The sequence below is a fragment of the Perognathus longimembris genome, chromosome 21 (assembly GCF_023159225.1).
Source record: "Perognathus longimembris pacificus isolate PPM17 chromosome 21, ASM2315922v1, whole genome shotgun sequence".
Taxonomy (NCBI): Eukaryota; Metazoa; Chordata; class Mammalia; order Rodentia; family Heteromyidae; genus Perognathus; species Perognathus longimembris.
In genome coordinates this window covers 32759266-32772907 of record NC_063181.1, presented here as the reverse complement: position 1 = coordinate 32772907, position 13642 = coordinate 32759266, and the positions used below count along the sequence as shown (strand labels likewise).

The 13642-nt window shown below is 45.3% G+C and overlaps 2 protein-coding genes across 2 annotated transcripts in view; one reads left to right on the top strand and one right to left on the bottom strand.

The window, feature by feature from the left end:
- Positions 1–379: 379 nt before the first annotated feature.
- Tm2d2 (TM2 domain containing 2) lies at positions 380–4966 on the bottom strand. Its single transcript, XM_048330938.1, has 4 exons — positions 4674–4966; positions 4067–4154; positions 3295–3410; positions 380–1105 (listed from the first exon to the last, which is right to left on the bottom strand). Exons 1-4 carry the CDS (start codon positions 4892–4894, stop codon positions 892–894), a joined length of 639 nt encoding a protein of 212 aa, XP_048186895.1. The 5' UTR covers positions 4895–4966; the 3' UTR covers positions 380–891.
- Positions 4967–5296: 330 nt separating this feature from the next.
- The window catches only part of Adam9 (ADAM metallopeptidase domain 9), a 79624-nt gene continuing 71278 nt past the window's right edge, over positions 5297–13642 (top strand). The window contains exon 1 of the mRNA XM_048330931.1: positions 5297–5548. Within this exon, the coding sequence (XP_048186888.1) occupies positions 5452–5548 (97 nt within the window). The 5' untranslated portion in view covers positions 5297–5451. The remainder of the gene's footprint in view (positions 5549–13642) is intronic.

The following is a 13642-nucleotide window of genomic DNA, read 5'->3' as shown; positions in this document are numbered from 1 at the left end:
ATTTGAGTTCACCAGCTCTGGGTCTCCAGTAAAGACTCATAATTTGGCCTTTTAAGTGGTGGCTTCTCTGTGTCTTACAATATTAGTAGCTAGTATTAAAGGCAAGAGCCACCAGTGTCCAGCTAACTGAATTTTTTACATAGGACAACTTTACCAAGAGGGACAGCTCAACTCAGATGTTTGGTATTGTTGGCTTTGGAACATATATGGAGCGAAGCAATTACTGTGTTGCATATACTGCCTCTGGAATACAATAATGGTATAAGATGAGTTTATTGCTAGGGTATTTCCCATGTTTAGCTTTCAGCCAAAAACAAGCCCCCTCCCCCCCCAAAATGCAGTTTCATTCTGTTACTGAAAATACTCACACAGCAAGCACTCCAGGTTGGCAAGATTTATTCTGAAACTGAAGTTCAAAAATGGTGTATATTAAAATCCATGGCCATTTCTATGTCTGCTGAAGATTTTCATTGGTTCGGCTCCGGATCTCTTCTGCATGAAGACTCCAGGTGACAAAAGGCACATGGATGACAATACTCATTTTGCTCCTCCCAGTGGATCCGCCTCCTCTGGGGTCCACCTCCTCCACAGGACTAAGGATTTAGTGTTGTACAGACACAAAGAGCATGGAAACCCATCTGCAGCCTATGAGTCAGCACTAGATTTTACATTTTGCCCACGAGGGAAGTATGCAGAGTTCCACAACACTGTTCGCTTGTCATTTCTGGTCTGCAAGGGAGGATCTGGGTTGAAAATCTGAGGTCCAGAGAATCTTTCTTCACCAAACCCATTCCCTCTAAAGAGGGCTGACAATCTCCAGGTCTGACTGACATCAGACCCAAGAGCACTCCCTCAGTCCCTCACTCCCCTCCTGGGCCACAGGAGAGATTCTCAGTACACAGTGCACCAATTGCTGCCATCGCTTGGCATCAGCCCTCCAGTGATGAGCAAAATAAGATCCACAAACCACCAGATCCCAAGTCCTCCAAGCGTCAGCAGTTTGCCGACTGCAGTGCCAGTGTGTCCCAAACAGAAACGATCTACTCCGAAACATCCCAGGAAGAAGGAATAGAGTAAAGTGGTAATGAAGTAGTGGCCGGTATACCTGAACAAACAAGGAAGAACAGGAAGATGTTTGGCTACATAAATGAAGCACTTCAAGATGGATGAATTTAACATTAGGGCCTCTTATCCTCTGTTTTGTATTCTTCTTGATAGGGTTTGTCAGGTGGGGCTGCTAGGGGAGACAAAAAAGAGACTCACAAAAAAACCCAAAAACGTTCATTATAGTCATGAGTCCTAGAGGAAGGAGGTGTAAGCTACTCTGAAAGGACACATGGGAGGGAAAGACCAGAATGGTCAGAAGATAGAAGCAAGGGAAAGGTTTAGACCATCCCCTTTATTGGAGTCTCTGCAGAAATGTTTACGGTGGGCAGGGAGAACAGGTTAGGATTGGGTAATTTGAATAATTTCAGAAACTTTTAGGCTATCGGGGAGATCCCAGTGGACTGGCCTTCGGACAATCAAGGCTTAGGAAGAGAATATAGACCAGATAAAACAAGCGTGGCTCTAAATTGGCTAATGTTTCTGCCAAGGACTTGCTCTTGGCTAAGCCTTCATTTTCTGACCAGTCTTGGGAAGTAGAAAACCAGTCTTCCCAAGTAGATTTTTTTTTTTTGGTGCAGGTCCTTGAGTTGGAACTCAAGGCCTACATGCTATGCCTGAGCTTTTGTGCTCAAGGCGAGGGCTTTACCACTTAAGCCACAGCTTGACTTCTGGCTTTATGGCTTTTTGCTGGTGAGTTGGACATGAGAATCTAACAGGCTTTCCTGCTTGGGCTAGCTTCAAACTACAGTCCTCAGATCTCAGCCTCCTGAGTAGTTAGAATTACAGATGTGAGTCACTGGTGCCTGGCTAGATTGGTTTTTTTAAAGATGTCAAGCATCATGATGTAAAAAAATAATTTTTTTTCCAGTAGTATATATATTCTCCCTTCCCTACCGATCTCTACTTGGTCTTGAGTCTCAAAAGAGTACTTGCTAAGAAGATATGAAGGACTTCAAAGAATAAACAGGCTTTTTCAAAGTTGGACTGGACAAAACAGCTGCGGAATAGAAGTCATGGGAGTGGGAATCTGGGCTGTCCTCTTCTTTTACTTAAGCAGGCTCCTCTGAGGCTCACCTGGAGTTCTTTTCTGAGGAAGTATTGTTTTTCCTTAAAGTGCACCTGATCTCCATGTACCCTGCCTGCCTTGCAGCTTTTTAAAAGCCAGGATTTCCTGTACTTACACACGGTGAAAACACGAGTGGCTCGTATCATTTCTAAACACAGACGTAGCTTCTTTCCATCTACCAATGGGAGAAGTCAGCCGATGTGCCTTCCAGCTGATTTTACAGAAGGAATCCTAACCTTTAACTTCAAACCAAGGGATATTTACCGTGAGAGGTCTGCACTTTTCATAGGAAACTCTTCATTGCTGGAATACTAAGACAAGTTGCACTGGCTTCATGCATGTCTGGGAGTCTTGGGGCTAGTTTCTGGTACAACTCCTTTCAGAATGAGAGGACAGACACGGTGCTTGGAGACAATCATCTATTTGGGGTAGGTGTGGGGGAGGGGAAGACACTAAGGACCCTGGCTCAAATCCATGTCCTTCATTGCAAACACTGCCTCTATCAATGGATATGTATGGAAGCAGTCACACTCATCTTCTTATGTCACATATATATTATATACATATGCCATATATATACATATATATCCCCCCCACCATCCCAGCCTGGGTATTGTCCCCAAGCTCCTTTTGCTCAAGGCTAGTGCTTTACTACTTGGGCACTAATTCTGGCTTCTTCTGCGATTAATTGGAGATAAGAGTCTCATGGACTTTCCTGCCTGGGCTGGCTTCAAACTGTGATCCTCAGATCTCAACCTCCTGATTACAGGTGTGAGCCACCAGCACTGGGCTTGCTTTTTTTTTTTTTTTTTTTTTGAGACAGATTCTTGCTATATAACCCAGGCTGGCATCAAACTTGCAATCTTTCTGAATGCTGGGATTGCAGGTTTGCTCATCGCATTCCCACATTCCTCTTTAACATTTAAAAAGAAAAAAACACACCAAAAACTGGTAAGAAAACAGATTTATCTCCGTTCAAGTACCAGCTATCCCTTCCAAAGTAGCATTTACTTTGGGCCAGCAGTGTAGCTCAGTCGGAGAGCACATGTTTCATATGTTTGAGATGCTAGGTTTGGTTCAACGCCATTGCCACCACCAGCAGCTAGAAAAGTAACACTTACTTTATACAGGGCTTATTTTCCCGGAGGAAGGTCCTAGGATCGGCACATTCAATTCCATCCAGTGCCCGGCACTGGACACGGGTGTGTTCCACATCACCGTAGGCCTGGCCACCGAACTGTGGAATAACCACCAAAACCAAAACATACTCACCAAAGCATACAACACCGAAGTACATCTTTCCTCAGTATTCTAATTATTCTAAGGCATAACTGGGGTAAAGCTATGCTCAGACGCATGGGTTGGCCAGGTGCTGGTGGCCCTCACCTGTCTACTCAGGAGGCTGGGATCTGAGGATCCCAAATTAAAGTTAGCCTGGCCAGGAAAGTCTGTGAGACTTTTATCTCCAATTAACCACTGGAAAGCTGGAAGTGCAGCTGTGGCTGATACAGCACCCATCTTGAGTGAAAAAGCTAAGGGACAGTGGCCAGCCCCCCTCCCTCCCAAAGAGTGGGATTCAACAACAGACTTCAAATGATTTTAGATCAGTCCATTCTAAATGTACATGTTTTTAAATAAATTTTTTCTCCCTAACTGGCTTCTCAATACATAGCAAAAATAACAATAATTTAGTTTAATGCTATTTGAACCTGGTGGTTTTGGTACAGAAACTGCTGCTTCCTGAGGAAACCAAATGTGTTATACAGTCACTGACGTCTGTAACAGTTATCTGGATGGATTTCTACCAGAATGTACACTCTCCTTTTTTTGAAACAACATCCAGCCAGTACTACCACTCTATGGAAAAGTTTGCTTGTGCAACCAAACACTCACCTTGAGACAACCATAACCAAGTTCCTGGGATGCGGTTGTATTTCCAACATGGTCCACTGGTTCGTCACATTTTATAAACTCGTCAGGGCTGTAAATCGCAGTAAGATTGTGATCACCAGCATCCTTATACATAATCAAAATAGGCGAGGGACAGTTTTTTGCTAAGTTTCCTGGGGGTGGATTCCACCCTGTAGGCCCATTCCAAACCAGAAGTTGTAGTAAGGCACAGGAGTTACTCTAATGACCCTTTTCTTGGAGGTGTTTTGGTCCTGTTTCCCTGTAATCTATTTCATGGCTTCCTCTACCAGTTAGGCAAACAACACAAGCGTATGGGGAGACATTTAAGCCAATCGCCGCTCAGTTCCTTTTGTATTTCTTAAACATCTTTTCTCACTTGATCAAAAAGAAATGTTAAAAATGGGATGGTTCTGTAACAGTGCGGATCTGACACCCACACACGAAGTTACCCCTGCATGAGGGCGAGGGTCCGGTCGTGATCACCAACCTGGCCCTAGCTCTGGGAGCCTCTCCCCTCCCCCCTGCCCCCCCCAGCCACGCATCCCCGGCGCCGTCCCCCCCGCGGCCCCTCGACGGCTGGAGAGCTTACAGGTAGGAGCAGAGGATGAGTGGAGAGTGGGGATCGACGTACTCCCAGCTGGGGGCCCCGGCGGACACCTCCGGGTGGGCAGCGGAGGTGAGCTCCAGCTCGGCGGTAGCATTGTACGAGTGGCTCCGGGAGACACAGTGCAGCAGCAGCAGATTCCCCAGCAACAAAGCCGCCTGGCCACACAGAAGCAAATAACTCACCGGGCAGCCACCCAGCACCATCCTCCCGGACAAACCCCGGCCGGCACCACCGACCCGAGCCCAGCCAGCTCAGGCCTTTCCGCGTAGCCTAGCGCCCGGTCGCCGAACAGCCAATGGGGCGCGCAGTGATACGCTCCGCCTACCCATTCTAGCCAATCCAAAGACGCCTCTCAGGGGCGGGGGGCGGGATTTTGCTATGCTTTGGCTTTTCAACGCCTTTTCTGGGCTTCATACTCCGCCTTTTGCTCGGAGGGCTTTGTCCAATCGCGTCCCTCTACCCCCGCAAGTGGGCGTGTCCAGGGCGAGAGGTGGGCGTGGCCCGCAGAGGTGGGCGGGGCCTCGCGCTGCGGATTTCGGCGGCGGGTTCCGAAATCCTATTCTCCCGCCGAGGACTGGATTTTTTTTTTTTTTCCCCTACGTCAGCAAAGGGAAGGCGATGTTGGAAGCTGAGGCCGGGTTGCGTCAGTGCCGTGCGCGTGCTCGGTTCAGCCCTGGGGCCCCGGCGGGGCTGCAAAATGATGGAAGAGGCGGAGGCTGAGGCTGCGGGTCGCTGAGTGGAGCGTGCGGACTGTTTGGAGATGGGGTCGGGCGCGGGCTCGCCCCCAGGGAGCCTCCTTCTCCGCTGGCTGCTGCTGTGGGGCCTGGCGGGCCCGGTGCTCGCCGGGGAGCGCCCAGGTGCGTGTCCGCCTTCCCGGTTCCGTGCTTGGCTGGTTCCCAGGGTCGGGACGCTCGGAGGAGCCTGCGAGTTGCCGGGGACCCAGGCTGGAGCTGGAAGGCGCGGCGCGAGGCTCCGCCGCCGTCCGAGTGCGCGGGCAGAGGCGGGCCCGGCGATCGGGGGCTGGTGCCCCGGCCCCGCTGGGGCATGCCGGGCGCCGGTCCCGCGCCCTCCCTCCCCTCCTTGGCGGAGCCGTTGGCGCCTCACCCCAACCTCATCTGGAGCGAAGCGGGGTGGGGGGCCCCGGACTCCGAGCACTGCTGGGGTCCCTCGCCGGGCTCCCGGACCTGCCCAGCTACGCCCGGAGCGCGCCGAGGGCTGGAAGGCGGGGAGCCCGGGGCGTGCCGAGGGCTGGGAGTCGAGGATCCCAGGGCGCGGGGCGCGGGCCCAGGGTTGGGAGTCGGGGATCCCGGGGCGCGTCGAGGGCTGGGAGTCGGGGAACCCGGGGCGCGCCGAGGGGGCGGCACTTGGCTTCGGGTGGTGGTGTTTTGGGCTTTCTGGCGCCGGCTGTGTCGGTGAGGGGCACCGCGCAGTCGCCGAGCACAGTCTGGTGGAGCGAGGGGAAGCGGGCTCGGTGTTGTAGTAGGAATAGTTTTTTTTTTTTTTTTAATGAAAAGGAAGAGCTACATTTCCGTGGCTGCCACAGTGTAGCCACCATTCTTTTATTAGTATTCTCACTGGGTGCGTGTTGTCCTTATCCCTACTCTGACTCAGGATTATCCCTAAGGATTAAATTGTCCATGGGAAATCAATCGTTTTCTTTTTGGATTGTGAAACATCCTATGAATATGTATGGCATTGATATTGGTGATGCCCAGGCATAATGGAAGCAGATCATCACCATTCCCGGTTTTTTTTCTTCTGGAAATAAGTTATTTATTGTGAATTTTCTGTTGATTTATGCAGTGTATGGCTGCGTTGTCTGTCAGCGATGGGGTATAGTTTTGAGAGTTGTTCAAAGGTGCTGACCTGCACGAGATTGTTTTCCTTATCTTTGACTTCCAAAAATGAAGTCCGTTTGACCTGGTGTCAAAAGCTGGGAGTTTAAAATATTTAAAATGTGAATAGCTTTCTCTTTGTAAAATCTTTTCTGGTTAAGACTACTTTTTCTGTGGTGGTGTTCTAGCTATCTACCAATACTTAAAGTAGATTGTATACACTAGGTGAGTGTTTGTAATAAACATCAGATTGTATTTTTAGTTCATGAATATTTTATTATATAACTGTGTGTAGAGAAATGGAATGTCTTTGTGATCTTTAATGGTGGCTTTGATCGGTTATGGCATGTCCTTGCACTTAAGGGGCACATACTCCTTCACAATGTGGCCAGCTTTTAGGGGACTCGTGTAAACCCAACCTTTAGTGCTGGGAAAAGGTGAGTGATGATCAAATGTGCTAAGTGTATCTCAGGGATGTAGGGCAGATTTTATAGAGAAAGTAATATTTGAACCAAGCTAAATTTTCAACTAAAAGGTTAGGAATGCATTGTAAGCAAAAATATAGTTTTGTTTTTTTTTTTCAAGAATGGTGTATGGGGAAGTGAAAGAAATGATTTGTTAAAAATGACCAGAATGGGCTGGGGATATGGCCTAGTGGCAAGAGTGCCTACCTCATATACATGAGGCCCTGGGTTCGATTCCCCAGCACCACATATACAGAAAATGGCCAGAAGTGGCACTGTGGCTCAAGTGGCAGAGTGCTAGCCTTGAGCGGGAAGAAGCCAGGGACAGTGCTCAGGCCCTGAGTCCAAGCCCCAGGACTGGCAAAAAAAAAAAAAAAAAAAAAAGACCAGAATGCCAGTGGGGCTTTAGGCATGGAAGGCAAAGGCAAAACTGAGGTAGATTGGTGGGGGGCGGGGCGAGGGGAGAGGGGGAGTGAAGACCAGTGCGCAGGTAAGGGGTTCAGATTTTACCCTGTAGGAAGTTCTTTGGTCAGTGAAAATTTTTAAACAGGAGACTGGTAATCAGATTTTCAGTGAGAATAGTGACTGGACAAGGAGGATAGAATCTAGGAGGGAGAGATTAGAACCCAGAAGGGGAGGGAGTGGAGACTGAAACCAGTTAGGAAGTGTTGGCCACCCATGCAGTGGCCTGCCTTCTATGGGGAATGCTCTTCCAGGATCAGCTAAGGTTTTGCAATACAGGATGTTTAAAACATGTACTGAGACTTCTTCTAGTAATGAAAGAGGAATTGGAGGACTCTGAAAGGCCACACATTAATTAGTTACATTGGAAATTAAGTAGATTTTGGTGGGATTTTTTTCCCCCAGAAAATTCCCAATTTTAATCCTCATATTTTGTTTCATATACACAGATTTCATTGTTGTTGGAGAAGCAGATTGGTAATGGGGTTCTTTGTTTTATGTATTTTTAAAATTTCTAATTGTTATAAAGATGATGCATAGAGGGCTTATAGTTACGTACGTCAAGTAATGAGTACATTTCTCTTTGGACAGTGTTACCCCTTTCCTCTCTCTCTCTCCCAGTTTTTCCTTCCCATCCCCACCTATAAGTTGTATGGTGGTTCATTTTCAACATGGTGTCTAGTGAGTACCACTACGGCATTTGTTCACTCCTTGTCCCTCTCAAAGACAAAGAACAAATAAGACAAAAAGAGAAGAAAGCAACAAAGCAAAAACTTTTTGTTTCAATTTCTTGGAGTTCATTTTGATAAATGTTATTTTATATGATCAGAGGCACACAGGCATTGTGTCTTTGTGTTCCCCCTAAGAGTATCCTCCTTTGGTTTCATGGTGTGTGAATGGCTAGAGTCCTATATAGTTTATTATTATATTTTAAATTGAGCTTCCACAAATGAGAGAAAACATAAGCTCTCTCTGAGCTTGGCTTACCTCACTTAACATGATCTATTCTAGGTCCATCAATTTCCTGCAGATGACATACTTTTCTTTCTAATGGCTGTGTAAAATTCCATGTGCCATAGGTCCCACATTTTTTGGATCCACTCTTTTGGAGGGCATCTGGGGTGTTTCCATAAGTTGGTTTTTGTGAATAGTCCGGCAGTGAACATAGATGTACAAATGTTTTCATTTCTAGCTTGTGATGTTCTGGGTAGATGCCCAGGAGTGGTATGGCTGGTCTTAAGAAAGATCTCTGTCTTGTTGAGGAACCTCCAGACTGCTGTCCAGAGTTGTACTAGTTTACATTCCCACCAGTGATGAAGTACGGTTCCTTTCTCCCACATCTCCACCAACATTTGTTCCAATTCATGATGTTAACCAATCTAACTGGAGTGAAATGGAATTTCAGAGTTGTTTTGATTTGCATTTCCTTTATGGCTAGCTGTTGAGCATTTCCTCATATGTGGTTTTTTTTTTTTTTTGTCTTCTGAGGAGTCTCTCCCTTAGCTCCTTTTTTGGCAGGAGTTTTACACTCTTGTCTAACACTGTGTCATGAGGAAATGCTTGTGTTCTAGTTTCTGAACAGTTAAGTAGTTAATAACAACAACAAAGGTAACTGTATCATTGTGAAACACTGCAAAAGGCTTAGATATGAAATCTCTTGTCCCTCCCCTTGTCAATAAATAGGATGTAACAGATTTAGGAATTTTTCCTTTAGAAACTTTGCCATTCTAGAGAAAATGAGTTTGAAAGGTAATTCATGGTGAATGATTGTAAAATGAAGTATGTTGTAAGAACTTAGGTCTACACTAATCTCATTTTTAGATGCTTATTTGTTCTCTCTCTCTCTCATAAATATATATATCTGTATGTATTTCTGGCTTTCCTGCCCAGACTGGCTTTGAACTGGTATCCTCAGCCTCCTGGAGTACCTAGTTTGAGGCACATCTTTTATGAGTAAGAGAACCTGAGATATGTACCTAATTCAGTCTGCTTTCCATTAGGCAGTTGTGTTTGAATTTCTTTACCTATTCCTTAATACAATAATTGGAGTACTACTACTGATGCCAGTAATAAGGCCAAAAATGGTATCCTGGATAACATGTTATATTGTAGGCCAAACCTGAGGAATACCTTTGACACAGGTGGTTTTTGGTTTTTTTTGCCTTTCCTGGGGCTTGAACTCAGGGCCTGGGCACTGTCCTTGAGCTTTTGTTTCCTCAAGGCTAGTGCTCTACCACTTGAGCCACAGCTCCACTTCCGGCTTTTTCTGTTTATGTGGTGCTGAGGAATCGAACCTAGGGCTTCATGCATTCAAGGCAAGCACTCTATTACTAAGCCACAGTCGCAGCCCCTTTGACACATTTTTAAAATTTCTTTATTGTCAAAGTGATGTACAGAAGGGTTACAGTTTCATACGTAAGTGTGTGCATTTCTTATCCAACTTATTTTTTTCATGGCTTAGCTCACTCCTTTAGTAGCTTGTGCAAGGCCCCCAGGCAAGGAGCTTTCCATGGAGCCTGCACCTGCTTAGTAGCCTCCTGGCCCACAGCATCTTGCTGTGAGTGCACCGGGCCTCGGCTCCCAGGTCTGCTTCGAGAAGAGGGCCAGGTGCCTCTGTTTAGTGAGATAAGTGTGGTGGGACCTGCGCCCTGGTGGAAAAGTTGACACGATGTTACTGTAAAAAGTAAGGCTCACTGTTAGGTTGTCGGTGATAGTTACCACCAACAGAACTATGGGTGAGCTGTTGAGAAAAGATTATATAGAGATTATATACTTAATTTTTTTTTTTTTTTTTTTTTTTTTTTTTTTTTTTTTTACTGAATGCTTACTATACCGGTTCAGGAAATACATGCTTGTTGGTCTCAGCAATTTAAATTCATTACTGGTAAAACTTCAATCCTTAGAAACATTAATTATTATTATTTGTGCTAGTCATGAGGCTTGAATTCAAGCCTTGGTGCTGTCCCCGAGCTTTTTTTATTTTTGCTGGTCTTGGGGCTCAAACTCAGGGCTTGGGCTCTGTTCCTGAGCCTCTCTGTGCTCAGGGCTAGTGCTCTACCACTTGAGCCACAGCCATTTCTGGCATTTTGGATGTTAATTGGAGCCAGGAGTCCAATGGATGTTTTTGCCTGGGCTAGCTTTGAACTGTAATCCTCAGATCTCAACCTCCTGAGTAGTTAGAATTCCATGTGTGAACCACCAGTGCCCAGCAGCACATTCAATCTGTGTGTGTGTGTGTGTGTGTGTGTGTGTGTGTGTGTGTTTATGTCTATGAATTGTGTGCATGTGCGCTGGTCCTGGGGCTTGAACTCAGGGCCTCAGTGCTGTCCCTGAGCTTTCTTGCTCAAGGCTGGTGCTCTACCACTTGAGCTATAGCTCCACTTTTGGCTATTTGGTGGTTAATTGGAGATAGGAGTCTCACAGACTTTCCTACCCAGGTTGGCTTCAAACTTCAATCCTCATAGCTTACCTCCCTGAGTAGGCTTACAGACACCAGCCACTGTTGCCTGGCAACATTAAATCTTATATAGCTACACAGTATTGTCTAAATGTGACACTTCAAAACAGCAACAGATGCATTTTCCTTTTAAATGTAAAGACAGGCGCATGAAAAAAGGTTAGCACTCAAAACATGGAATGTTATAAAACATAGCAGTAGAAATTATAATCGTTGTTTGAAGGAGGTTATTACTGTGTGAATAGAGTAAAAATATGCGGTCCTAAATAACAGCTCTTTAATCTAGTTACAATAATTTCTCTTTATGCAGTACTTTAGACCACAGAATGACCTCATTCAGCCAGAATGTGAAGGCCTGTCTTGCCAGTATAAGTACATGAAGGTGCTATTTGTTTGGATAATAAGCAGGAAGGAAAGGACAAATGCTGGTGGTTTGGCATTCACATTTGTTTGCTTTGCAATTAGGTGGAATTCCTTTAACTTAATTCCTTTTACTATAGTCACTGTTAGTAAAAAATGCACAGACTTCCTCCACGGCCAATAAAAGAACTAAGACCTTAGAAGAAAAAAGAAGTCAAACTAGCACCTTTGCCTTTACTGACTACAGGACCCTTGTTTCATGTTTCTGTTAAGGTTTTTTAGGTTTTTTAAAGTAGTTAGCCGGTAAAGGAGAACGCCACGCGGTATTCAGTCAGGAGAGAAAGTTTATTACCGAACTGCTGGCCTGTGGCCAAGATGATCCATGGCCGGAGAGAAGGTAGAGAAGAGAGGGGAGAGAAAGTAGAGAAGAGAGAGAGGGAAGAGAACAACCCCACCCAGCCCTGCTTTATCTAGGGCAGGGGCAGGGGGTGTGGCCAGGTGGGTTAAGATGTGACCTCAGGGAAAGGGAAGGTAACTGCCTCCAGGTCAGCAGGTTACCCGGGTAACTGAGTGGAGACTTAATGAGGTGGGGGCATCTACATGGAGACCTCAGGGAGTTGACCTTACAGTTTCAACTTTTATTTTTTCTTTACTCCATGTTTTCTAGTGATCTTTGGGATCACTAGGTGACAACTTTTGATAGCATGTTTATTCTTCCAAGTTCTAATATAAGCTTGTATTCTCCGTAGAGTTGATTGTTGCTTTCATTATGAGTTACCTTTTTTCACCTGTGTTTTTAAGCTGGGGGCAGTTTTGCCCACAGAAAGTATGTGGAAGACACTTTTAGTTGTTGCCCCTGCGAGAGGGCACCTGCGTCTGGCCGCACAGGGTACCCCCTAATACTTTCCACCCCCAAGTGTCAGCAGCATGAAGATGAAAGCTCTGTGTAAATAATGTTCATTGACTTCCTTTTCCATGTAATACGGGGGAATGTTTGGTTCTAATGGGAAAGTGGAAAATAAAAAAGACAAGGGCAGTGTGGGAAAATCTGTACAGGATAAGAACAAGAGAAAAGAAAAATGAATCTAGACCTAGAGATAAGAAAGGAATTTTGGGGAAAAAAGTAGGAAGGAGATTTCTCATACCATTAGTGTATATTATTTTCAATTGGCATTCCCCAAATTTGCACATTTGTTAGGATGTTTGAGAACTTTTTATGGCATGGCTTTAATTCAGAAAGTAGATCCTCTGATATTTTGATAGAAGTCAGTATCAGAGTAACAGCTCCTACATGAAGAAGTTAGTTCAGTGTGGCTTAAGTTTTGTAAGTCTTTAGAATATGTGACTAATGGTAGCATTTTGGTTTTCAAAATAAGCATTGTGGTTTAGGCTATTAAAGAAGGAAAGAAAATTGTATCTTATATTCATGCATCTGGTTTTTATTCTTCTAACACTGGATTAAAAAACATCTGATAGAGACCAGAGACTTGATTTCTAGTCTTGGCTGGAATGTAGATGTGTGACCTTATAAAGTCACTCAACCTGTTTCAAAATGAGAACTCTTTACTATGTCTGCCCCAGAGAACTACAGCTGTTGCTTTGTTTTCCTAAGGCATTTCTTTTTTTCCTGGGATGATTCTTCTGAGTTGTAATGAAAATGTGTCAGTTTGGCTGCCTGGGGGCAGCCTTTAGTGAAACAGTTGTCTGTGCCCATCCCATATGTGCTTCTTCCTGCTTCTGTCAGACTTCAGCTTTTTATTTGATGCAACTGCAGAGCCATGGGAAGTTGCAAAGAAGTGCACAGTGTTTACTTTTCATCCCATTCATCACACTGTCTGCGGCAGCTTCCAGACTCACTGTCCCAGTGCTTGAACAGGTTACTGTGATCCAGAAAGAAATTCTTGAAGGTAATATTTAAACCTGTGTCTTTAGGAATTTGAGAAGACTGAAGTACACTGAAAGGTTTATTTTGAGTGAGGATATTGTCGCATACCTCAGTTTAGGATTAGTATTTCTGACTAGTGACTTTGGCATTTATTAAGATTTCTTTTGACATGGTTCCCATTGACAAATATCTGAATGACACCTGATCATGGTATACCATAAATTTGCCTTGAATCAGCTATGAGGTGTGTGTGTGTGTGTGTGTGTGTGTGTGTGTGTGTGTGTGTGTGTGTATCTTGGTCTTGGGGCTTGAACTCAGGGCCTAGGCACTGTCCCTGAGCTTCTTTTGCTCAAGGCTAGTACTCTACCACTTGAGCCACAGTTCCACTTCTGGCTGTTTGATGGTTAATTGAAGGTAAGAGTTTTGCAGACTTTCCTACCTGGGCTGGCTTTGAACTGGGATCCTCTGATTTCAACCTTCTGAGTACC

Excerpts from the sequence above, each read along its gene's own strand:
- Tm2d2 (XM_048330938.1), bottom strand. The coding sequence starts at position 4,894 with ATGGTGCTGGGTGGCTGCCCGGTGAGTTATTTGCTTCTGTGTGGCCAG. Across the intron at positions 4,155-4,673 it reads CTCATCCTCTGCTCCTACCT|CCCTGACGAGTTTATAAAAT; the intron begins GTAAGCTCTCCA and ends TGCGATTTACAG. Across the intron at positions 3,411-4,066 it reads TTGGTTATGGTTGTCTCAAG|TTCGGTGGCCAGGCCTACGG; the intron begins GTGAGTGTTTGG and ends GTTATTCCACAG.